Raw genomic sequence first — 26299 nt, 5'->3', positions numbered from 1 at the left:
CTTTCAGCTAGCCAATTTCTGATCCACATCTCGAAATCACCCTCAATCCCCAGCCTCCGTATTTTCTGCAATAGCCTACCATGGGGAACCTTATCAAACGCTTTGCTGAAATCCATATACACCACATCAACTGCTCTACCCTCATCTACCTGTTCAGTCACCTTCTCAAAGAACTCGATAAGGTTTGTGAGGCATGACCTACCCTTCACAAAGCCATGCTGACTATCCCTGATCATATTATTCCTATCTAGATGATTATAAATCTTGTCTCTTATAATCCCCTCCAAGACTTTACCCACTACAGACGTGAGGCTCACCGGTCTATAGTTGCCGGGGTTGTCTCTGCTCCCCTTTTTGAACAAAGGGACCACATTTGCTATCCTCCAGTCCTCTGGCACTATTCCTGTAGCCAATGATGACATAAAAATCAAAGCCAAAGGTCCAGCAATCTCTTCCCTGGCCACCCAGAGAATCCTAGGATAAATCCCATCAGGCCCGGGGGACTTATCTATTTTCAGCCTGTCCAGAATTGCCAACACCTCTTCCCTACGTACCTCAATGCCATCTATTCTAATAGCCTGGGTCTCAGCATTCTCCTCCACAACATTGTCTTTTTCCTGAGTGAATACTGACGAAAAATATTCATTTAGTATCTCGCCTATCTCTTCAGACTCCACACACAATTTCCCATCCCTGTCCTTGACTGGTCCTACTCTTACCCTAGTCATTCGCTTATTCCTGACATACCTATAGAAAGCTTTTGGGTTTTCCTTGATCCTACCTGCCAAATACTTCTCATGTCCCGTCCTTGCTCGTCTTAGCTCCCTCTTTAGATCCTTCCTCGCGACCTTGAAACTATCCATCGCCCCAACTGAAACTTCACACCTCATCTTCACATAGGCTTTTACTCTGTATCTAACCCCGTGCTGTACCTGTCCTGGGAGTGTTTGATGGGAACAGTGTAGAGGGAGCTTTACTCTGTATCTAACCCCGTGCTGTACCTGCCCTGGGAGTGCTTGATGGGGGACAGTGTAGAGGGAGCTTTACTCTGTATCTAACCCCGTGCTGTACGTGTCCTGGGAGTGTTTGATGGGGACAGTGTAGAGGGGGCTTTACTCTGTATCTAACCCCGTGCTGTACGTGTCCTGGGAGTGTTTGATGGGGAAAGTGTAGAGGGAGCTTTACTCTGTATCTAACCTCGTGCTGTACCTGTCCTGGGAGTGTTTGATGGGGACAGTGTCGAGGGAGCTTTACTCTGTATCTAACCCCGTGCTGTACCTGCCCTGGGAGTGTTTGATGGGGACAGTTTGGAGGGGGCTTTACTCTGTATCTAACCCCGTGCTGTACCTGCCCTGGGAGTGTTTGATTGGACAGTGGAGAGGACACCTTACTCTGTATCTAACCCCGTGCTGTACCTGTCCTGGGAGTGTTTGATGGGGACAGTGTAGAGGGAGCTTTACTCTGTATCTAACCCCGTGCTGTACCTGTCCTGGGAGTGTTTGATTGGACAGTGTAGAGGGTGCTTCACTCTGTATCTAACCCCGTGCTGTACCTGTCCTGGGAGTGTTTGATGGGGACAGTGTAGAGGGAGCTTTACTCTGTATCGAACCCCGTGCTGTACCTGTCCTGGGAGTGTTTGATGGGGACAGTGTAGAGGGAGCTTTACTCTGTATCTAACCCCGTGCTGTACCTGTCCTGGGAGTGTTTGCTGGGGACAGTGTAGAGGGAGCTTTACTCTGTATCTAACCCCGTGCTGTACCTGTCCTGGGAGTGTTTGCTGGGGACAGTGTAGAGGGAGCTTTACTCTGTATCTAACCCCGTGCTGTACCTGTCCTGGGAGTGTTTGATGGGGACAGTGTAGAGGGAGCTTTACTCTGTATCTAACCCCGTGCTGTACCTGTCCTGGGAGTGTTTGATGGGGACAGTGTAGAGGGAGCTTTACTCTGTATCTAACACCGTGCTGTACCTGTCCTGGGAGTGTTTGATGGGGACAGTGTAGAGGGAGCTTCACTCTGTATCTAACCCCGTGCTGTATCTGTCCTGGGAGTGTTTGATGGGGACAGTGCAGAGGGAGCTTTACTCTGTATCTAACCCCGTGCTGTACCTGCCCTGGGAGTGTTTGATTGGACAGTGTAGAGGGGGCTTTACTCTGTATCTAACCCCGTGCTGTACGTGTCCTGGGAGTGTTTGATGGGGAAAGTGTAGAGGGAGCTTTACTCTGTATCTAACCTCGTGCTGTACCTGTCCTGGGAGTGTTTGATGGGGACAGTGTCGAGGGAGCTTTACTCTGTATCTAACCCCGTGCTGTACCTGCCCTGGGAGTGTTTGATGGGGACAGTTTGGAGGGGGCTTTACTCTGTATCTAACCCCGTGCTGTACCTGCCCTGGGAGTGTTTGATTGGACAGTGGAGAGGACACCTTACTCTGTATCTAACCCCGTGCTGTACCTGTCCTGGGAGTGTTTGATGGGGACAGTGTAGAGGGAGCTTTACTCTGTATCTAACCCCGTGCTGTACCTGTCCTGGGAGTGTTTGATTGGACAGTGTAGAGGGTGCTTCACTCTGTATCTAACCCCGTGCTGTACCTGTCCTGGGAGTGTTTGATGGGGACAGTGTAGAGGGAGCTTTACTCTGTATCGAACCCCGTGCTGTACCTGTCCTGGGAGTGTTTGATGGGGACAGTGTAGAGGGAGCTTTACTCTGTATCTAACCCCGTGCTGTACCTGTCCTGGGAGTGTTTGCTGGGGACAGTGTAGAGGGAGCTTTACTCTGTATCTAACCCCGTGCTGTACCTGTCCTGGGAGTGTTTGCTGGGGACAGTGTAGAGGGAGCTTTACTCTGTATCTAACCCCGTGCTGTACCTGTCCTGGGAGTGTTTGATGGGGACAGTGTAGAGGGAGCTTTACTCTGTATCTAACCCCGTGCTGTACCTGTCCTGGGAGTGTTTGATGGGGACAGTGTAGAGGGAGCTTTACTCTGTATCTAACACCGTGCTGTACCTGTCCTGGGAGTGTTTGATGGGGACAGTGTAGAGGGAGCTTCACTCTGTATCTAACCCCGTGCTGTATCTGTCCTGGGAGTGTTTGATGGGGACAGTGCAGAGGGAGCTTTACTCTGTATCTAACCCCGTGCTGTACCTGCCCTGGGAGTGTTTGATGGGGACAGTGTAGACGGAGCTTTACTCTGTATCTAACCCCGTGCTGTACCTGTCCTGGGAGTGTTTGATGGGGACAGTGTAGACGGAGCTTTACTCTGTATTTAACCCCGTGCTGTACCTGTCCTGGGAGTGTTTGGTGGGGACAGTGTAGAGGGAGCTTTACTCTGTATCTAACCCCGTGCTGTACCTGTCCTGGGAGTGTTTGATGGGGACAGTGTAGACGGAGCTTTACTCTGTATTTAACCCCGTGCTGTACCTGTCCTGGGAGTGTTTGGTGGGGACAGTGTAGAGGGAGCTTTACTCTGTATCTAACCCCGTGCTGTACCTGTCCTGGGAGTGTTTGATGGGGACACTGTAGAGGGAGCTTTACTCTGTATCTAACCCCGTGCTGTACCTGTCCTGGGAATGTTTGATGGGGACAGTGTAGAGGGAGCTTTACTCTGTATCTAACCCCGTGCTGTACCTGTCCTGGGAGTGTTTGATGGGGACAGTGTAGAGGGAGCTTTACTCTGTATCTAACCCCGTGCTGTACCTGTCCCGGCAGTGTTTGATGGGGACAGTGTAGAGGGAGCTTTACTCTGTATCTAACACCGTGCTGTACCTGTCCTGGGAGTGTTTGATGGGGACAGTGTCGAGGGAGCTTTACTCTGTATCTAACACCGTGCTGTACCTGTCCTGGGAGTGTTTGATGGGGACAGTGTAGAGGGAGCTTTACTCTGTATCTAACCCCGTCCTGTACCTGTCCCGGCAGTGTTTGATGGGGACAGTGTAGAGGGAGCTTTACTCTGTATCTAACCCCATGCTGTACCTGTCCTGGGAGTTTTTGATGGGAACAGTGTAGAGGGAGCTTTACTCTGTATTTAACCCCGTGCTGTACCTGTCCCGGGAGTGTTTGATGGGGACAGTGTAGAGGGAGCTTTACTCTATATCTAACCCCGTGCTGTACCTGTCCTGGGAGTGTTTGATGGGGACAGTGTAGGGGGAGCTTTACTCTGTATCTAACCCCGTGCTGTACCTGTCCTGGGAGTGTTTGATGGGGACAGTGTAGAGGGAGCTTTACTCTGTATCTAACCCCGTGCTGTACCTGTCCTGGGAGTGTTTGATGGGGACAGTGTAGAGGGCGCTTTACTCTGTATCTAACCCCGTGCTGTACTGTCCTGGGAGTGTTTGATGGGGACAGTGTAGAGGGAGCTTTACTCTGTATCTAACCCCGTTCTGTACCTGTGCTGGGAGTGTTTGATGGGGACAGTGTAGAGGGAGCTTTACTCTGTATCTAACCCCGTGCTGTCCCTGTCCCGGCAGTGTTTGATGGGGACAGTGTAGAGGGAGCTTTACTCTGTATCTAACCCCGTGCTGTACCTGTGCTGGGAGTGTTTGATGGGGACAGTGTGGACGGAGCTTTACTCTGTATCTAACCCCGTGCTGTACCTGTCCCGGCAGTGTTTGATGGGGACAGTGTAGAGGGAGCTTTACTCTGTATCTAACCCCGTGCTGTACCTGTCCTGGGAGTGTTTGATTGGACAGTGGAGAGGACACCTTACTCTGTATCTAACCCCGTGCTGTACCTGTCCTGGGAGTGTTTGATGGGGACAGTGTAGAGGGAGCTTTACTCTGTATCTAACCCCGTGCTGTACCTGTCCTGGGAGTGTTTGATTGGACAGTGGAGAGGACACCTTACTCTGTATCTAACCCCGTGCTGTACGTGTCCTGGGAGTGTTTGATGGGGACAGTGTAGAGGGAGCTTTACTCTGTATCTAACCCCGTGCTGTACCTGTCCTGGGAGTGTTTGATGGGGACAGTGTAGAGGGCGCTTTACTCTGTATCTAACCCCGTGCTGTACTGTCCTGGGAGTGTTTGATGGGGACAGTGTAGAGGGAGCTTTACTCTGTATCTAACCCCGTTCTGTACCTGTGCTGGGAGTGTTTGATGGGGACAGTGTAGAGGGAGCTTTACTCTGTATCTAACCCCGTGCTGTCCCTGTCCCGGCAGTGTTTGATGGGGACAGTGTAGAGGGAGCTTTACTCTGTATCTAACCCCGTGCTGTACCTGTGCTGGGAGTGTTTGATGGGGACAGTGTGGACGGAGCTTTACTCTGTATCTAACCCCGTGCTGTACCTGTCCCGGCAGTGTTTGATGGGGACAGTGTAGAGGGAGCTTTACTCTGTATCTAACCCCGTGCTGTGCCTATCCTGGGAGTGTTTGATTGGGACAGTGTAGGGGGAGCTTTACTCTGTATCTAACCCCGTGCTGTACCTGTCCTGGGAGTGTTTGATTGGACAGTGGAGAGGACACCTTACTCTGTATCTAACCCCGTGCTGTACCTGTCCTGGGAGTGTTTGATGGGGACAGTGTAGAGGGAGCTTTACTCTGTATCTAACCCCGTGCTGTTCCTGCCCTGGGAGTGTTTGATGGGGACAGTGTAGAGGGAGCTTTACTCTGTATCTAACCCCGTGCTGTACCTGTCCTGGGAGTGTTTGATTGGACAGTGGAGAGGACACCTTACTCTGTATCTAACCCCGTGCTGTACCTGTCCTGGGAGTGTTTGATGGGGACAGTGTAGAGGGAGCTTTACTCTGTATCTAACCCCGTGCTGTACCTGTCCTGGGAGTGTTTGATTGGACAGTGGAGAGGACACCTTACTCTGTATCTAACCCCGTGCTGTACCTGTCCTGGGAGTGTTTGATGGGGACAGTGTAGAGGGAGCTTTACTCTGTATCTAACCCCGTGCTGTACCTGTCCTGGGAGTGTTTGATGGGGACAGTGTAGAGGGCGCTTTACTCTGTATCTAACCCCGTGCTGTACTGTCCTGGGAGTGTTTGATGGGGACAGTGTAGAGGGAGCTTTACTCTGTATCTAACCCCGTTCTGTACCTGTGCTGGGAGTGTTTGATGGGGACAGTGTAGAGGGAGCTTTACTCTGTATCTAACCCCGTGCTGTCCCTGTCCCGGCAGTGTTTGATGGGGACAGTGTAGAGGGAGCTTTACTCTGTATCTAACCCCGTGCTGTACCTGTGCTGGGAGTGTTTGATGGGGACAGTGTGGACGGAGCTTTACTCTGTATCTAACCCCGTGCTGTACCTGTCCCGGCAGTGTTTGATGGGGACAGTGTAGAGGGAGCTTTACTCTGTATCTAACCCCGTGCTGTACCTGTCCTGGGAGTGTTTGATGGGGACAGTGTAGAGGGAGCTTTACTCTGTATCTAACCCCGTGCTGTACCTGTCCTGGGAGTGTTTGATGGGGACAGTGTAGAGGGAGCTTTACTCTGTATCGAACCCCGTGCTGTGCCTATCCTGGGAGTGTTTGATTGGGACAGTGTAGTGGGAGCTTTACTCTGTATCTAACCCCGTGCTGTACCTGTCCTGGGAGTGTTTGATGGGGACACTGTAGGGGGAGCTTTACTCTGTATCTAACCCCGTGCTGTACCTGTCCTGGGAGTGTTTGATGGGGACAGTGTCGAGGGAGCTTTACTCTGTATCTAACCCCGTGCTGTACCTGTCCTGGGAGTGTTTGATTGGACAGTGGAGAGGACACCTTACTCTGTATCTAACTCCTCAATCATGGGTCACTAAACGCTAGCGTGCGGGTACATGAAGTAATCGGGAAGGCCATTGGTACGTTAACTTTCATCGCTCGGGTTTATTAGGGGTTAAGATGACTTGCTGCAATGTGGTGACTAGGGGATTTTGACAGTAACTTCATTACAGTGTAAATGTAAGCCTACTTGTGACAATATAAAAGATTATTACTACGCACAGAGGTGCAATCTACTCAACCCTGCCTATCTCTGTAACCTCCTCCAGCCCCCTACAACCCTCCCTATCTCTGTAACCTCCTCCAGCCCCGACACCCCTCCCTATCTCTGTAACCTCCTCCAGCCCCTACACCCCTCCCTATCTCTGTAACTGCCTCCAGCCCCTACAACCCTCCCTATCTCTGTAACCTCCTCCAGCCCCTACACCCCTCCCTATCTCTGTAACCTCCTCCAGCCCCTACACCCCTCCCTATCTCTGTAACCTCCTCCAGTTCCTATACCCCTCCCTATCTCTGTCCTCCTCCAGTCCCTACAACCCTCCCTATCTCTGTAACCTCCTCCAGCCCCTACACCCCTCCCTATCTCTGTAACCTCCTCCAGCCCCTACAACCCTCCCTATCTCTGTAACCTCCTCCAGCCCCTACACCCTCCCTATCTCTGTAACCTCCTCCAGCCCCCTACACCCTATCTCTGTAACCTCCTCCAGCCACAACAACCCTCCCTATCTCTGTAACCTCCTCCAGCCCCCTACACCTCTCCCTATCTCTGTAACCTCCTCCAGCCCCTACACCCCTCCCTATCTCTGTAACCTCCTCCAGCCCCTACACCCCTCCCTATCTCTGTAACCTCCTCCAGCCCTCTACAACCCTCCCTATCTCTGTAACCTCCTCCAGCCCTCTACAACCCTCCCTATCTCTGTAACCTCCTCCAGCCCCAACACCCCTCCCTGTCTCTGTAACCTCCTCCAGCCCTACACCCCTCCCTATCTCTGTAACCTCCTCCAGCCCTACACCCCTCCCTATCTCTGTAACCTCCTCCAGTCCCTATACCCCTCCCTATTTCTGTAACCTCCTCCAGCCCCTATACCCCTCCCTATCTCTGTAACCTCCTCCAGCCCCTACAACCCTCCCTATCTCTGTAACCTCCTCCAGCCCTACACCCCTCCCTATCTCTGTAACCTCCTCCAGCCCTACACCCCTCCCTATCTCTGTAACCTCCTCCAGTCCCTATACCCCTCCCTATCTCTGTAACCTCCTCCAGCCCCTACAACCCTCCCTATCTCTGTAACCTCCTCCAGCCCCAACACCCCTATCTCTGTAACCTCCTCCAGCCCTACACCCCTCCCTATCTCAGTAACCTCCTCCAGTTCCTATACCCCTCCCAATCTCTGTAACCTCCTCCAGCCCCTACAACCCTCCCTATCTCTGTAACCTCCTCCAGCCCCAACACCCCTATCTCTGTAACCTCCCCCAGCCCTACACCCCTCCCTATCTCTGTAACCTCCTCCAGCCCTACACCCCTCCCTATCTCTGTAACCTCCTCCAGTCCCCCTACAACCCTCCCTATCTCTGTAACCTCCTCCAGCCCTACAACCCTCCCTATCTCTGTAACCTCCTCCAGCCCCTATACCCCTCCCTATTTCTGTAACCTCCTCCAGGCCCTACAACCCTCCCTATCTCTGTAACCTCCTCCAGTCCCTATACCCCTCCCTATTTCTGTAACCTCCTCCAGTTCCTACACACCTCCCTATCTCTGTAACCTCCTCCAGCCCCTACAACCCTCCCTATCTCTGTAACCTCCTCCAGTCCCTATACCCCTCCCTATCTCTGCAACCTCCTCCAGCCCCAACACCCCTCCCTATCTCTGTAACCTCCTCCAGTCCCTATACCCCTCCCTATTTCTGTAACCTCCTCCAGCCCCTACCTATCTCTGTAGCCTCCTCCAGCCCCTACAACCCTCCCTATCTCTGTAACCTCCTCCAGTCCCTATACCCCTCCCTATTTCTGTAACCTCCTCCAGCCCCTACACCCCTACCTATTTCTGTAACCTCCTCCGGCCCCTACACCCTCCCTATCTCTGTAACCTCCTCCAGCCCCTACACCCCTCCCTATCTCTGTAACCTCCTCCAGCCCCTACACCCCTCCCCATCTCTGTAACCTCCTCCGGCGCCTACACCCCTCCCTATCTCTGTAACCTCCTCCAGTCCCTACAACCCTCCCTATCTCTAACCTCCTCCAGCCCCGACAACCCTCCCCATCTCTGTAACCTCCTCCGGCGCCTAAACCCCTCCCTATCTCTGTAACCTCCTCCAGCTCCCTACACCCCTCCCTATCTCTGTAACCTCCTCCAGTCCCCTACAACCCTCCCTATTTCTGTAACCTCCTCCAGTCCCTACAACCCTCCCTATCTCTGTAACCTCCTCCATCCCCTACACCCCTCCCTATCTCTGTAACCTCCTCCAGCCCCCTACAACCCTCCCTATCTCTGTAACCTCCTCCAGTCCCTACACCCCTCCCTATCTCTGTAACCTCCTCCAGCTCCCTACAACCCTCCCTATCTCTGTAACCTCCTCCAGCCCCTACAACCCTCCCTATCTCTGTAACCTCCTCCAGCTCCCTACAACCCTCCCTATCTCTGTAACCTCCTCCAGGCCCGACGACCCTCCCTATCTCTGTAACCTCCTCCGGCAACTCCTCCCATTCACCCCCAGGTGGGTTTACGGCACCTTAGACCCGTGCCGTTGCAGACAAGTGGACAGCACGGCTGCACAGTGGTTAGCACTGCTGCCTCACAGCGCCAGGGTCCCGCGTTCGATTCCCGGCTCGTGTCGCTGTCTGTGCGGCGTCTGCACGTTCTGCCCATGTCTGTGTGGATTTCTTCCGGGTGCTCCGGTTTCCTCCCACCGTCCAAAGACGGTGAATTGGACATTCTGAATTCTCCGTGTCCCCGAACAGGCGCCGGAATGTGGCGACTAGGGGCTTTTCGCAGTAACTACATTGCAGTGTCAACGTAAGCCTACTTGTGACAATAAAGAACCTTATTTCTCTGATCCCAGCCAGGGTAACCCCTCACCTCTTTTGGATGAGGTAATCCTCCAGGATGTCCAGGCATCGAACCATCTGGGAGAAGATGAGCACTTTGTGACCCCCGGATTTCAGTTTGGGCAGGAGCTTGTCGATCAGGACTAGCTTTCCCGCTGACTGGATCATGGCTTGCAGGTGGAAATCCAGCGCAATGGGATCATGAATCTCACGGAACTCTCCCAGGATCTTCTCCTCGGCCCCTGTCAATCAAGGTTCACAATCGTTAATAGGCCTGACGAGACGGGGAACATCAATCAGAAAGATTCCAGTCTGTAACTCACTCCCAGGTATCTGTTATTCTATATATAAACCACACCGATCCCCTCGATTAGATTCCAGTCTGTAACTCACTCCCATGTATCTGTTATTCTATATATAAACCACCCTGAACCCCTCGATTAGATTCCAGTCTGTAACTCACTCCCGGGTATCTGTTATTCTATATATAAACCACCCCGAACCCCTCGATTAGATTCCAGTCTGTAACTCACTCCCGGGTATCTGTTATTCTCTTTATAAACCACCCCGAACCCCTCAATTAGATTCTAGTCTGTAACTCACTCCCGGGTATCTGTTATTCTATATATAAACCACCCCGAACCCCTCGATTAGATTCCAGTCTGTAACTCACTCCCGGGTATCTGTTATTCTCTTTATAAACCACCCCGAACCCCTCGATTAGATTCCAGTCTGTAACTCACTCCCGGGTATCTGTTATTCTCTTTATAAACCACCCCGAACCCCTCGATTAGATTCCAGTCTGTAACTCACTCCCGGGTATCTGTTATTCTATATATAAACCACCCTGAACCCCTCGATTAGATTCCAGTCTGTAACTCACTCCCGGGTATCTGTTATTCTATATATAAACCTCCCCGAACCCCTCGATTAGATTCCAGTCTGTAACTCACTCCCGGGTATCTGTTATTCTATATATAAACCACCCCGAACCCCTCAATTAGATTCCAGTCTGTAACTCACTCCCGGGTATCTGTTATTCTATATATAAACCATCCCGAACCCCTCGATTAGATTCCAGTCTGTAACTCACTCCCGGGTATCTGTTATTCTATATATAAACCACCCCGAACCCCTCGGTTAGATTCCAGTCTGTAACTCCCTCCCGGGTATCTGTTATTCTGTATATAAACCACCCCGAACCCCTCGATTAGATTCCAGTCTGTAACTCACTCCCGGGTATCTGTTACTCTATATATAAACCACCCCGAACCCCTCGATTAGATTCCAGTCTGTAACTCACTCCCGGGTATCTGTTATTCTATATATAAACTACCCCGAACCCCTCGATTAGATTCCAGTCTGTAACTCACTCCCGGGTATCTGTTATTCTATATGTAAACCACCCCGAACCCCTCGATTAGATTCCAGTCTGTAACTCACTCCCGGGTATCTGTTATTCTATATATAAACCACCCCGAACACCTCGATTAGATTCCAGTCTGTAACTCACTCCCGGGTATCTGTTATTCTATATATAAACCACCCCGAACCCCTCGATTAGATTCCAGTCTGTAACTCACTCCCGGGTATCTGTTATTCTATATATAAACCATCCCGAACCCCTCGATTAGATTCCAGTCTGTAACTCACTCCCGGGTATCTGTTATTCTATATATAAACCACCCCGAACACCTCGATTAGATTCCAGTCTGTAACTCACTCCCGGGTATCTGTTATTCTATATAAAAACCACCCCGAACCCCTCAATTAGATTCTAGTCTGTAACTCACTCCCGGGTATCTGTTATTCTATATATAAACCATCCCGAACCCCTCGATTAGATTCCAGTCTGTAACTCACTCCCATGTATCTGTTATTCTATATATAAACCACCCCGAACCCCTCGATTAGATTCCAGTCTGTAACTCACTCCCGGGTATCTGTTATTCTCTTTATAAACCACCCCGAACCCCTCGATTAGATTCCAGTCTGTAACTCACTCCCGGGTATCTGTTATTCTATATATAAACCACCCTGAACCCCTCGATTAGATTCCAGTCTGTAACTCACTCCCGGGTATCTGTTATTCTATATATAATCCTCCCCGAACCCCTCGATTAGATTCCAGTCTGTAACTCACTCCCGGGTATCTGTTATTCTATATATAAACCACCCCGAACCCCTCGATTAGATTCCAGTCTGTAACTCACTCCCGGGTATCTGTTATTCTATATATAAACTACCCCGAACCCCTCGATTAGATTCCAGTCTGTAACTCACTCCCGGGTATCTGTTATTCTATATGTAAACCACCCCGAACCCCTCGATTAGATTCCAGTCTGTAACTCACTCCCGGGTATCTGTTATTCTATATATAAACCACCCCGAACACCTCGATTAGATTCCAGTCTGTAACTCACTCCCGGGTATCTGTTATTCTATATATAAACCACCCCGAACCCCTCGATTATATTCCAGTCTGTAACTCACTCCCGGGTATCTGTTATTCTATATATAAACCATCCCGAACCCCTCGATTAGATTCCAGTCTGTAACTCACTCCCGGGTATCTGTTATTCTATATATAAACCACCCCGAACACCTCGATTAGATTCCAGTCTGTAACTCACTCCCGGGTATCTGTTATTCTATATAAAAACCACCCCGAACCCCTCAATTAGATTCTAGTCTGTAACTCACTCCCGGGTATCTGTTATTCTATATATAAACCATCCCGAACCCCTCGATTAGATTCCAGTCTGTAACTCACTCCCATGTATCTGTTATTCTATATATAAACCACCCCGAACCCCTCGATTAGATTCCAGTCTGTAACTCACTCCCGGGTATCTGTTATTCTCTTTATAAACCACCCCGAACCCCTCGATTAGATTCCAGTCTGTAACTCACTCCCGGGTATCTGTTATTCTATATATAAACCACCCCGAACCCCTCGATTAGATTCCAGTCTGTAACTCACTCCCGGGTATCTGTTATTCTATATATAAACCATCCCAAACCGCTCGATTAGATTCCAGTCTGTAACTCACTCCCGGGTATCTGTTATTCTATATATAAACCACCCCGAACCCCTCGATTAGATTCCAGTCTGTAACTCACTCCCGGGTATCTGTTATTCTATATATAAACCACCCCGAACCCCTCGATTAGATTCCACTCTGTAACTCACTCCCGGGTATCTGTTATTCTATATATAAACCACCCCGAACCCCTCGATTAGATTCCAGTCTGTAACTCACTCCCAGGTATCTGTTATTCTATATATAAACCACACCGAACCCCTCGATTAGATTCCAGTCTGTAACTCACTCCCGGGTGTCTGTTATTCTATATATAAACCACACCGAACCCCTCGATTAGATTCCAGTCTGTAACTCACTCCCGGGTATCTGTTATTCTATATATAAACCAGCCCGAACCCCTCGATTAGATTCCAGTCTGTACCTCACTCCCGGGTATCTGTTATTCTATATATAAACCATCCTAAACCCCTCGATTAGATTCCAGTCTGTAACTCACCCCCGGGTATCTGTTATTCTATATATAAACCACCCCGAACCCCTCGATTAGATTCCAGTCTGTAACTCACTCCCAGGTATCTGTTATTCTATATATGAACCACCCCGAACCCCTCGATTAGATTCCAGTCTGTACCTCACTCCCGGGTATCTGTTATTCTATATATAAACCACCCCGAACCCCTCGATTAGATTCCAGTCTGTAACTCACTCCCAGGTATCTGTTATTCTATATATAAACCACACCGAACCCCTCGATTAGATTCCAGTCTGTAACTCACTCCCGGGTGTCTGTTATTCTATATATAAACCACACCGAACCCCTCGATTAGATTCCAGTCTGTAACTCACTCCCGGGTATCTGTTATTCTATATATAAACCAGCCCGAACCCCTCGATTAGATTCCAGTCTGTACCTCACTCCCGGGTATCTGTTATTCTATATATAAACCATCCTAAACCCCTCGATTAGATTCCAGTCTGTAACTCACCCCCGGGTATCTGTTATTCTATATATAAACCACCCCGAACCCCTCGATTAGATTCCAGTCTGTAACTCACTCCCAGGTATCTGTTATTCTATATATGAACCACCCCGAACCCCTCGATTAGATTCCAGTCTGTAACTCACTCCCGGGTATCTGTTATTCTATACATAAACTACCCCAAACCCCTCGATTAGATTCCAGTCTGTAACTCACTCCCGGGTATCTGTTATTCTATATATAAACCACCCCGAACCCCTCGATTAGATTCCAGTCTGTAACTCACTCCCGTGTATCTGTTATTCTATATATAAACCACCCCGAACCCCTCGATTAGATTCCAGTCTGTAACTCACTCCCGGGTATCTGTTATTCTATATATAAACCATCCCGAACCCCTCGATTAGATTCCAGTCTGTAACTCACTCCCGGGTATCTGTTATTCTATATATAAACCACCCTGAACCCCTCGATTAGATTCCAATCTATAACTCACTCCCGGGTATCTGTTATTCTATATATAAACCAGCCCAAACCTCTCGATTAGATTCCAGTCTGTAACTCACTCCCGGGTATCGGTTATTCTATATATAAACCACCCCGAACCCCTCGATTAGATTCCAGTCTGTAACTCACTCCCGGGTATCTGTTATTCTATATATAAACCACCCCGAACCCCTCGATTAGATTCGGGGAGGGTTTAAACTAATGTGCCAGGGGGATGGGAACCGATGTAGGAAGTCAGTGGGGACAGAAACAAAAGGCAGGAAGGGAGAGTGTGTAAAGCATGACCAGAGAAAGCAGGGCAGAGAGCAAGAAGGTCTACATTAAACTGCATTTATTTCAATGCAAGGGGCCTGACGGGCAAAGCGGATGAACTCAGGGCATGGACGGGCACATGGGACTGGGATATTATAGCTGTGACTGAAACATGGCTAAGGAAGGGGCAGGACTGGCAGCTCAATGTTCCAGGGTACAGATGCTATAGAAAGGATAGAACAGGAGGTAAGAGAGGAGGGGGCGTGGCGTTTTTGATTAGGGAGAACATCACGGCAGTACTTAGAGGGGATATATCCGAGGGTTCGCCCACTGAGTCTATATGGGTGGAGCTGAAAAATAAGAAGGGAGAGATCACCTTGGTAGGACTGTACTACAGGCCCCCAAATAGTCAGCGGGAAATTGAGGAGCAAATATGTAAGGAGATTACAGATAGCTGCAAGAATAATAGGGTGGTAATAGTAGAGGACTTTAACTTTCCCAACATTGACTGGGACAGCCAGAGCATTAGGGGCTTGGATGGAGGGAAATTTGTTGAGTCTATTCAGGAGGAATTTCTCATTCAGTATGTGGATGGACCGACTAGAGAGGGGGCAAAACTTGACCTCGTCTTGGGAAAAAAGGAAGGGCAAGTGACAGAAGTGCTAGTGAGGGATCACTTCTGGACAAGTGACCATAACTCCATTAGTTTTAAGATAGCTATGGAGAATGATAGGTCTGGCCCAAGAGTTAAAATTCTTAATTGGGGCAAGGCCAATTTTGATGGTATCAGACAGGAACTTGCAGAGGTAGATTGGGGGAGACTGTTGGCAGGCAAAGGGACGGCTGGTAAATGGGAGGCTTTTAAAAATGTGTTAACCAGGGTGCAGGGTAAGCACATTCCCTTTAGAGTGAAGGGCAAGGCTGGTAGAAGTAGGGAACCCTGGATGACTCGAGATATTGAGACTCTGGTCAAAAAGAAGAAGGAGGCATATGACGTACATAAGCAACTGGGATCAAGTAGATCCCTTGAAGAGTTTAGAGATTGTCGAAATAGAGTTAAGAGGGAAATCAGGAGGGCAAAAAGGGGACATGAAATTGCTTTGGCAAATAATGCAAGGGAGAATCCAAAGAGATTCTACAGATACATAAAGGGGAAAAGAGTAACTCGGGACGGAGTCGGGCCTCTTAAGGATCAACAAGGACATCTATGTGCAGAGCCACAAGAGTTGGGTGAGATCCTGAATGAATATTTCTCATCGGTATTCACGGTGGAGAAAGGCATGGATGTTAGGAAACTAAGGGAAATAAATAGTGATGTCTTGAGAAGTGTGCATATTACAGAGGAGGAGGTGCTGGAAGTCTTAAAGCGCATCAAGGTAGATAAATCCCCGGGACCTGATGAAATGTATCCCAGGATGTTGTGGGAGGCTAGGGAGGAAATTGCGGGTCCCCTAACCGAGATATTTGAATCATCGGCAGCCACAGGTGAGGTGCCTGAAGATTGGAGAGTGGCGAATGTTGTGCCCTTCTTTAAGAAGGGCAGCAGGGAAAAGCCTGGGAACTACAGACCGGTGAGCCTAACGTCTGTAGTAGGTAAGTTGCTAGAAGGTATTCTGAGAGACAGGATCTACAAGCATTTAGAGAGGCAAGGACTGATTTGAGGCAGTCAGCATGGCTTTGTGCGTGGAAAATCATGTCTCACAAATTTGATTGAGTTTTTTGAGGGAGTGACCAAGAAGGTAGATGAGGGCAGTGCAGTAGACGTTGTCTACATGGACTTTAGCAAAGCCTTTGACAAGGTACCGCATGGTAGGTTGTTGCAGAAGGTTAAAGCTCACGGGATCCAGGGTGAGGTTGCCAATTGGATTCAAAATTGGCTGGACGACAGAAGGCAGAGGGTGGTTGTAGAGGGTTGTTTTTCAAACTGGAGGCCTGTGACCAGTGGTGTGCCTCAGGGATCGGTGCTGGGTCCACTGTTATTTGTGATTTATATTAATGATTTGGATGAGAATTTAGGAGGCATGGTTAGTAAGTTTGCAGATGACACCAAGATTGGTGGCACAGTGGATAGTGAAGAAGGTTATCTAGGATTGCAACGGGATCTTGATCAATTAGGCCAGTGGGCCGATGAATGGCAGATGGAGTTTAATTTAGATAAATGTGAGGTGATGCATTTTGGCAGATCGAATCAGGCCAGGACCTACTCAGTTAATGGTATGGCGTTGGGGAGAGTTATAGAACAAAGAGATCTAGGAGTACAGGTTCATAGCTCCTTGAAGGTGGAGTCGCAGGTGGACAGGGTGGTGAAGAAGGCATTTGGCATGCTTGGTTTCATTGGTCAGAACATTGAATACAGGAGTTGGGACGTCTTGTTGAAGTTGTACAAGACATTGGTACGGCCACACTTGGAATACTGTGTGCAGTTCTGGTCACCCAATTATAGAAAGGATATTATTAAACTAGAAAGAGTGCAGAAAAGATTTACTAGGATGTTGCCGGGACTTGATGGTTTGAGTTATAAGGAGAGGCTGGATAGACTGGGACTTTTTTCCCTGGAGCGTAGGAGGCTTAGGGATAATCTTACAGAGGTCTATAAAATAATGAGGGGCATAGATAAGGTAGATAGTCAACATCTTTTCCCAAAGGTAGGGGAGTCTAAAACTAGATGGCATAGGTTTAAGGTGAGAGGGGAGAGATTCAGAAGGGCCCAGAGGGGCAATTTCTTCACTCAGAGGGTAGTGAGTGTCTGGAATGGGCTGCCAGAGGTAGTAGTAGAGGCGGGTACAATTGTGTCTTTCAAAAAGCATTTAGATAGTTACATGGGTAAGATGGGTATAGAGGGTTATGGAACAAGTGCGGGCAACTGGGACGAGCTTAATGGTTAAAAACTGGGCGGCATGGACTGGTTGGGCCGAAGGGCCTGTTTCCATGCTGTAAACTTCTATGATTCTATGATTCTATGATTCCAGTCTGTAACTCACTCCCGGGTATCTGTTATTCTATATATAAACCACCCCGAACCCCCCGATTAGATTCCAGTCTGTAACTCACTCCCGGGTATCTGTTATTCTATATATAAACCATCCCAAACCTCTCTATTAGATTCCAGTCTGTAACTCACTCACGGGTATCTGTTATTCGAAACATAAACCACCCCGAACCCCTCGATTAGATTCCAGTCTGTAACTCACTCCCGGGTATCTGTTATTCTCTGTATAAACCACCCTGATCCCCTCGATTAGATTCCAGTCTGTAACTCACTCCCAGGTATCTGTTATTCCATATATAAACCACCCCGAACCCCTCGATTAGATTCCAGTCTGTAACTCACTCCCAGGTATCTGTTATTCCATATATAAACCACCCCAAACCCCTCGATTAGATTCCAGTCTGTAACTCACTCCCGGGTACCTGTTATTCTATAAATAAACCACCCTGATCCCCTCGATTAGATTCCAGTCTGTAACTCACTCACGGGTATCTGTTATTCGAAATATAAACCACCCCGAACCCCTCGATTAGATTCCAGTCTGTAACTCACTCCCGGGTATCTGTTATTCTCTGTATAAACCACCCTGATCCCCTTGATTAGATTCCAGTCTGTAACTCACTCCCGGGTATCTGTTATTCTATATATAAACCACCCTGATCCCCTCGATTAGATTCCAGTCTGTAACTCATTCCCGGGTATCTGTTATTCTATAGAAAAACCACCCCGAACCCCTCGATTAGATTCCAGTCTGTAACTCACTCCCGGGTATCTGTTATTCTATAGAAAAACCACCCCGAACCCCTCGATTAGATTCCAGTCTGTAACTCACTCCCGGGTATCTGTTATTCCATATCTCAACCACCCTGAACCCCTCGATTAGATTCCAGTCTGTAACTCACTCCCGCGTATCTGTTATTCTATATATAAACCACCCCGAACCCCTCAATTAGATTCCAGTCTGTAACTCACTCCCGGGTATCTGTTATTCTATATATAAACCATCCCGAACCCCTCGATTAGATTCCAGTCTGTAACTCACTCCCGGGTATCTGTTATTCTATATATAAACCACCCCGAACCCCTCGATTAGATTCCAGTCTGTAACTCACTCCCGGGTATCTGTTATTCTATATATAAACCACCCCGAACCCCTCGATTAGATTCCAGTCTGTAACTCACTCCCGGGTATCTGTTATTCTATATATAAACCACCCTGAACACCTCGATTAGATTCCAGTCTGTAACTCACTCCCGGGTATCTGTTATTCTATATATAAACGATCCTGAACCCCTCGATTAGATTCCAGTCTGTAACTCACTCCCGAGTATCTGTTATTCTATATATAAACCACCCCGAACCCCTCGATTAGATTCCAGTCTGTAACTCACTCCCGCGTATCTGTTATTCTATATATAAACCATCCTGAACCCCTCAATTAGATTCCAGTCTGTAACCCACTCCCGGGTATCTGTTATTCTATATATAAACTATCCTGAACCCCTCGATTAGATTCCAGTCTGTAACTCACTCCCGGGTATCTGTTATTCTATATATAAACCACCCCGAACCCCTCGATTAGATTCCAGTCTCTAACTCAGTCCCGGGTATCTGTTATTCTATATATAAACCACCCCGAACCCCTCGATTAGATTCCAGTCTGTAACTCACTCCCGGGTATCTGTTATTCTATATATAAACCACCCCGAACACCTCGATTAGATTCCAGTCTAACTCACTCCCGGGTATCTGTTATTCTATATATAAACCACCCCGAACCCCTCGATTAGATTCAAGTCTGTAACTCACTCCCGGGTATATGTTATTCTATATATAAACCACCCCGAACACCTCGATTAGATTCCAGTCTAACTCACTCCCGGGTATCTGTTATTCTATATATAAACCACCGCGAACCCCTCGATTAGATTCCAGTCTGTAACTCACTCCGGGGTATATGTTATTCTATATATAAACCACCCTGAGCACCTCAAGAACAAACAAAGAACAAAGAAATGTACAGCACAGGAACAGGCCCTTCGGCCCCCCAAGCCCGTGCCGACCATGCTGCCCGACTAAACTACAATCTTCTACACTTCCTCGGTCCGTATCCTTCTATTCCCATCCTATTCATATATTTGTCAAGATGCCCCTTAAATGTCCCTATCGTCCCTGCTTCCACTACCTCCTCCGGTAGTGAGTTCCAGGCACCCACTACCCTCTGCGTAAAAAACTTGCCTCGTACATCTACTCTAAACCTTGCCCCTCTCACCTTAAAACTATGCCCCCTAGTAATTGACCCCTCTACCCTGGGGAAAAGCCTCTGACTATCCACTCTGTCTAGGCCCCTCATAATTTTGTATACCTCTATCAGGTCTCCCCTCAACCTCCTTCGTTCCAGTGAGAACAAACCGAATTTATTCAACCGCTCCTCATAGCTAATGCCCTCCATACCAGGCAACATTCTGGTAAATCTCTTCTGCACCCTCTCGAAAGCCTCCACATCTGTAACTCACTCCCGGGTATCTGTTATTCTATATATAAACCACCCCGAACCCTTCGATTAGATTCCAGTCTGTAACTCACTCCCGGGTATCTGTTATTCTATATATAAACCACCCTGAACCCCTCGATTAGATTCCAGTCTATAACTCACTCCCGGGTATTTGTTATTCTATATATAAACCACCCCGAACCCCTCGATTAAATTCCAGTCTGTAACTCACACTCGGGTCTCTGTTATTCTATATATAAACCACCCCGAACCCCTCGATTAGATTCCAGTCTGTAACTCACTCCCGGGTATCTGTTATTCCATATATAAACCTCCCCGAACCCCTCGATTAGATTCCAGTCTGTAACTCACTCCTGGGTATCTGTTATTCTATTCTATATATAAACCACCCCGAACCCCTCGATTAGATTCCAGTCTGTAACTCACTCCCGGGTATCTGTTATTCTATATATAAACCACCCCGAACCCCTCGATTAGATTCCAGTCTGTAACTCACTCCCGGGAGTCGGTTATTCTATATATAAACCACCCCGAACCCCTTGTTTAGATTCCAGTCTGTAACTCACCTTCGGGAGTCGGTTATTCTATATATAAACCACCCCGAACCCCTCGATTAGATTCCAGTCTGTCACTCACTCCCGGGTATCTGTTGTTATATATATAAACCATCCCGAACCCCTCGATTAGATTCCAGTCTGTAACTCACTCCCGGGTATCTGTTATTCTGTATATAAACCACCCCGAACCCCTCGATTAGATTCCAGTCTGTAACTCACTCCCGGGTATCTGTTATTCTGTATATAAACCACCCCGAACCCCTCGATTAGATTCCAGTCTGTAACTCACTCCCGGGTATCTGTTATTCTGTATATAAACCACCCCGAACCCCTCGATTAGATTCCAGTCTGTAACTCACTCCCGGGTATCTGTTATTCTGTATATAAACCACCCCGAACCCCTCGATTAGATTCCAGTCCGTAATTCACTCCCGGGTATCTGTTATTCTATATATAAACCACCCCAAACCCCTCGATTAGATTCCAGTCTGCAACTCACTCCCGGGTATCTGTTATTCTGTATATAAACCACCCCAAACCCCTCGATTAGATTCCAATCTGCAACTAACTCCCGGGTATCTGGTATTCTATATATATAAACCACCCCGAACCCCTCGATTTAATTCCAGTCCGTAATTCACTCCCAGGTATCTGTTATTCTATATATAAACCACCCCAAACCCCTCGATTAGATTCCAGTCTGTAACTCACTCCCGGGTATCTGTTATTCTATATATAAACCACCCCGAACCCCTCGATTAGATTCCAGTCTGCAACTCACTCCCGGGTATCTGTTATTATATATATAAACCACACCAAACCCCTCGATTAGATTCCAGTCTGTAACTCACTCCCGGGTATCTGTTATTCTATATATAAACCACCCCGAACCCCTCGATTAGATTCCAGTCTGTAACTCACTCCCGGGTATCTGTTATTCTGTATATAAACCACCCCGAACCCCTCGATTAGATTCCAGTCTGTAACTCACTCCCGGGTATCTGTTATTCTGTATATAAACCACCCCGAACCCCTCGATTAGATTCCAGTCCGTAATTCACTCCCGGGTATCTGTTATTCTATATATAAACCACCCCAAACCCCTCGATTAGATTCCAGTCTGCAACTCACTCCCGGGTATCTGTTATTCTGTATATAAACCACCCCAAACCCCTCGATTAGATTCCAATCTGCAACTAACTCCCGGGTATCTGGTATTCTATATATATAAACCACCCCGAACCCCTCGATTTAATTCCAGTCCGTAATTCACTCCCAGGTATCTGTTATTCTATATATAAACCACCCCAAACCCCTCGATTAGATTCCAGTCTGTAACTCACTCCCGGGTATCTGTTATTCTATATATAAACCACCCCGAACCCCTCGATTAGATTCCAGTCTGCAACTCACTCCCGGGTATCTGTTATTATATATATAAACCACACCAAACCCCTCGATTAGATTCCAGTCTGTAACTCACTCCCGGGTATCTGTTATTCTATATATAAACCACCCCGAACCCCTCGATTAGATTCCAGTCTGTAACTCACTCCCGGGTATCTGTTATTCTATATATAAACCATCCTGAACCCCTCGATTAGATTCCAGTCTGTAACTCACTCCCGGGTATCTGTTATTCTATATATAAACCATCCTGAACCCCTCGATTAGATTCCAGTCTGCAACTCACTCCTGGGTATCTGATATTCTATATATAAACCACCCCGAACCCCTCGATTAGATTACAGTCTGTAACTCACTCCCGGGTATCTGTTATTCTATATATAAACCACCCAGAACCCCTCGATTAGATTCCAGTCTGTAACTCACTCCTGGGTATCTGTTATTCTATATATAAACCCCCCGAACCCCTCGATTAGATTCCAATCTGTAACTCACTCCTGGGTATCTGATATTCTATATATAAACCACCCCGAACCCCTCGATTAGATTCCAGTCTGTAACTCACTCCCGGGTATCTGTTATTCTATATATAAACCACCCTGAACCCCTCGATTAGATTCCAGTCTGTAACTCACTCCCGGGTATCTGTTATTCTATATATAAACCACCCCGAACCCCTCGATTAGATTCCAGTCTGTAACTCACTCCCGGGTATCTGTTATTCTATATATAAACCACCCCGATTCCCTCGATTAGATTCCAGTCTGTAACTCACTCCCGGGTATCTGTTATTCTATATATAAACCACCCCGAACCCCTCGATTAGATTCCAGTCTGTAACTCACTCCCGGGTATCTGTTATTCTATATATAAACCACCCCGAACCCCTCGATTAGATTGCAGTCTGTATCTCACTCCCGGGTATCTGTTATTCTATATATAAACCACCCCGAACCCCTCGATTAGATTCCAGTCTGTACCTCAGTCCCGGGTGATGGCATGCTCTGCCTGTGGGCCCTGGGTCTATGCTGCAGTCCCACTCACCGTTGATGAGGTAAGGATGGTTACAGCACTTGCGAAGCTCCATCATGGTGTTGAGGAGGTTGGGGACGTTGGCCTGTCCAGCTCCTTTGGCCAGGAAGGTGAAGTTGCGTTCCAGAATCGCCCTGTAATACTTCTTCTGGATGTTGGTGAGCTCCACCTCGATGATGGTCTCCTCTTTGGGAGCCAAGTTCTTCTCAACGTCCTCCTTCAAGCGGCGGAGCATCATGGGCTTCAGGAGAGCCTGGAGCTTCTGGACCTGTCAGGCCGGGGGGCAGAGAGCTTATCTGTCAGAGTGGGAACGGGTGGGAGAAACAGAGGGGGGAGGAGGTGCCACAGGGCGCGGGAACGGGGGGGGCAAAGGGCACGGGAACAGGGGGGGGGGGGTGCGGGGGCAAAGTGCGCGGTGACAGGGGGTGCAAAGGGCGCCGGAACGGGGGGCAAGGGTCGCCGGAACGGGGGGGGCAAAGGGCGCGGGGACGGGGGGGCAAAGGGCGCGGGGACGGGGGGGCAAAGGGCGCGGGGACGGGGGGGCAAAGGGCGCGGGGACGGGGGGCAAAGGGCGCGGGGACGGGGGGGCAAAGGGCGCGGGGACGGGGGGGCAAAGGGCGCGGGGACGGGGGGGCAAAGGGCGCGGGGACGGGGGGGCAAAGGGCGCGGGGACAAAGGGCGCGGGGATGGGGGGGCAAAGGGCGCGGGGACCGGGGGGGGCAAAGGGCGCGGAAACGGGGGGGGGGGGGCAAAGGGCGCGGGAACGGGGGGTGAAAGGGCGCGGGAACGGGGGGTGAAAGGGCGCGGGAACGGGGGGGGGGTGAAAGGGCCCGGGAACGGGGGGTGAAAGGGCGCGGGAACGGGGGGTGAAAGGGCACGGGAACGGGGGGTGAAAGGGCGCGGGAACGGGGGGTGAAAGGGCGCGGGAACGGGGGGTGAAAGGGCGCGGGAACGGGGGGGCAAAGGGCGTGGGAAAGGGTGGGGCAAAGGGCATGGGAAAGGGGGGCAAAGGGCGCGGGAACGGGGGGGGCAAAGGGGTCAAAGTGCACGGCAAGGGTGGGTTCAAAGTGCACGGCAAGGGTGGGGTCAAACGGCACGGCAAGGGTGGGGTCAAACAGCACGGCAAGGGTGGGGTCAAAGGGCACGGAAAGGGTGGGGTTAAAGGGCACGGCAAGGGTGGGGTCAAAGGGCACGGCAAGGGTGGGGTCAAAGGGCACGGCAAGGGTGGGGTCAAAGGGCACGGCAAGGGTGGGGTCAAAGGGCATGGCAACGGTGGGAGTCAAAGGGCACGGCAAGGTCAAAGGGCATGGCAAGGGTGGGGTCAAAGGGCACGGCACAGGTGGGGTCAAAGAGCGCGGGAGAAAGCAGGACCCTAAGTGAAGAAGCCGGCATTGGATCGATACGCGAACCAATTGCTCCCGTTTGTGACACTCCTGCTATTCCTACCTGCTCCTCCGTCTTCAGATCGCCAAACTCCTGGAGGAAGGCAGACTCCAGGGGAAACTGTGCAGGTTCCAGGAAATTCAGCAAGCTGAACAGCTCCTCCACCGTGTTCTGCAGCGGTGTCCCCGTCAACAGGACCTTGTGTTCCTGCAGTCGGTGAGAGAGGGATAGAGAGAGCCGTGATGTAAGATGCATGGGGCCCAGAGAGTAAAATTCACCAGAGAGACAGAGAGAGAGAGAGACAGAGAGAGACAGAGAGATACAGAGAGAGAGACAGAGAGAGAGACAGAGCGACAGAGACAGAGACAGAGCGACAGAGACAGAGACAGAGCGACAGAGAGAGAGCGACAGAGACAGAGAGAGAGCGACAGAGACAGAGAGCGACAGAGACAGAGAGAGCGACAGAGACAGAGAGAGCGACAGAGACAGAGAGAGCGACAGAGACAGAGAGAGCGACAGAGACAGAGACAGCGACGCCCACCCAGCGACGCCCACCCAGCGACGCCCACCCAGCGACGCCCACCCAGCGACGCCCACCCAGCGACGCCCACCCAGCGACGCCCACCCAGCGACGCCCACCCAGCGACGCCCACCCAGCGACGCCCACCCAGCGACGCCCACCCAGCGACGCCCACCCAGCGACGCCCACCCAGCGACGCACACCCAGCGACGCACACCCAGCGACGCACACCCAGCGACGCACACCCAGCGACGCACACCCAGCGACGCACACCCAGCGACGCACACCCAGCGACGCACACCCAGCGACGCACACCCAGCGACGCACACCCAGCGACACACACAGCGACACCAGCATCCGGTACGCTCACTCATTCCTACCAAACCCATCCCACACCTCCCCAAAGATCTGCGACTTCCTACCAGGTCCATGAGCTTGAGTCCCTCCAGCAGCTTGCAGTTCCTGTTCTTCAGTCTGTGAGCTTCATCAATGATCACACAACGCCACTGGATCTCACGCAGCTCTGGGCAGTCCGACAGGATCATCTCAAAGGTGGTGATCAGGGCGTCGAAGCGGTACGCCCCTGGAATAAAGTGACCCTGGGAGGGTAGGAGGGAGAGCAGAACATTACACATGGGTGTAAAGGGGAGAGAGAGAGCGAGAGGGAGAGAGAGAGCGAGAGAGAGAGCGAGAGCGAGAGAGAGAGAGAGCGAGAGAGAGCGAGAGAGAGCGAGAGAGAGCGAGAGCGAGAGAGAGCGAGAGAGAGCGAGAGAGAGCGAGAGAGAGACAGAGAGAGAGCGAGACAGAGAGAGAGCGAGACAGAGAGAGAGCGAGACAGAGAGAGAGCGAGACAGAGAGAGAGCGAGACAGAGAGAGAGCGAGACAGAGAGAGAGCGAGACAGAGAGAGAGCGAGACAGAGAGAGAGAGCGAGAGCAAGAGCGAGAGAGCGAGACAGAGAGAGAGCGAGACAGAGAGAGAGAGAGACAGAGAGAGAGAGAGACAGAGAGAGAGCGAGACAGAGCGAGACAGAGAGAGAGCGAGACAGAGAGAGAGCGAGACAGAGAGAGAGCGAGACAGAGAGAGAGCGAGACAGAGAGAGAGAGAGACAGAGAGAGAGCGAGACAGAGAGAGAGAGAGACAGAGAGAGAGCGAGACAGAGAGAGAGCGAGACAGAGAGAGAGCGAGACAGAGAGAGAGCGAGACAGAGAGAGAGCGAGACAGAGAGAGAGCGAGACAGAGAGAGAGCGAGACAGAGAGAGAGCGAGACAGAGAGAGAGCGAGACAGAGAGAGAGCGAGACAGAGAGAGAGGGAGACAGAGAGAGAGGGAGACAGAGAGAGAGGGAGACAGAGAGAGAGGGAGACAGAGAGAGAGGGAGACA

At 49.9% G+C, this 26299-nt stretch overlaps 1 protein-coding gene and 1 long non-coding RNA gene across 9 annotated transcripts in view; one reads left to right on the top strand and one right to left on the bottom strand.

Annotated features, from left to right (window-relative positions):
* Positions 1 to 26299, top strand: part of LOC140418149 (uncharacterized) — a 1069702-nt gene that overhangs the window by 880188 nt on the left and 163215 nt on the right. The gene's annotated exons all lie outside the window — the stretch shown is intronic.
* Positions 1 to 26299, bottom strand: part of LOC140418141 (chromodomain-helicase-DNA-binding protein 8-like) — a 257962-nt gene that overhangs the window by 91301 nt on the left and 140362 nt on the right. For all 8 annotated transcript variants that reach the window (XM_072501551.1, XM_072501558.1, XM_072501554.1 and 5 more), the window contains exons 14-17: positions 25341 to 25517; positions 24462 to 24605; positions 23028 to 23283; positions 9760 to 9970 (exon numbers count right to left, since the gene is read on the bottom strand). In XM_072501551.1, coding sequence (XP_072357652.1) covers positions 9760 to 9970; positions 23028 to 23283; positions 24462 to 24605; positions 25341 to 25517 — 788 coding nt within the window. The remainder of the gene's footprint in view (positions 1 to 9759; positions 9971 to 23027; positions 23284 to 24461; positions 24606 to 25340; positions 25518 to 26299) is intronic.

The sequence above is a fragment of the Scyliorhinus torazame genome, chromosome 5, assembly GCF_047496885.1.
Source record: "Scyliorhinus torazame isolate Kashiwa2021f chromosome 5, sScyTor2.1, whole genome shotgun sequence".
Classification (NCBI taxonomy): domain Eukaryota; kingdom Metazoa; phylum Chordata; class Chondrichthyes; order Carcharhiniformes; family Scyliorhinidae; genus Scyliorhinus; species Scyliorhinus torazame.
Note: the sequence above shows the minus strand (reverse complement) of the source record. Positions and strands in the feature narration are given on the sequence as shown.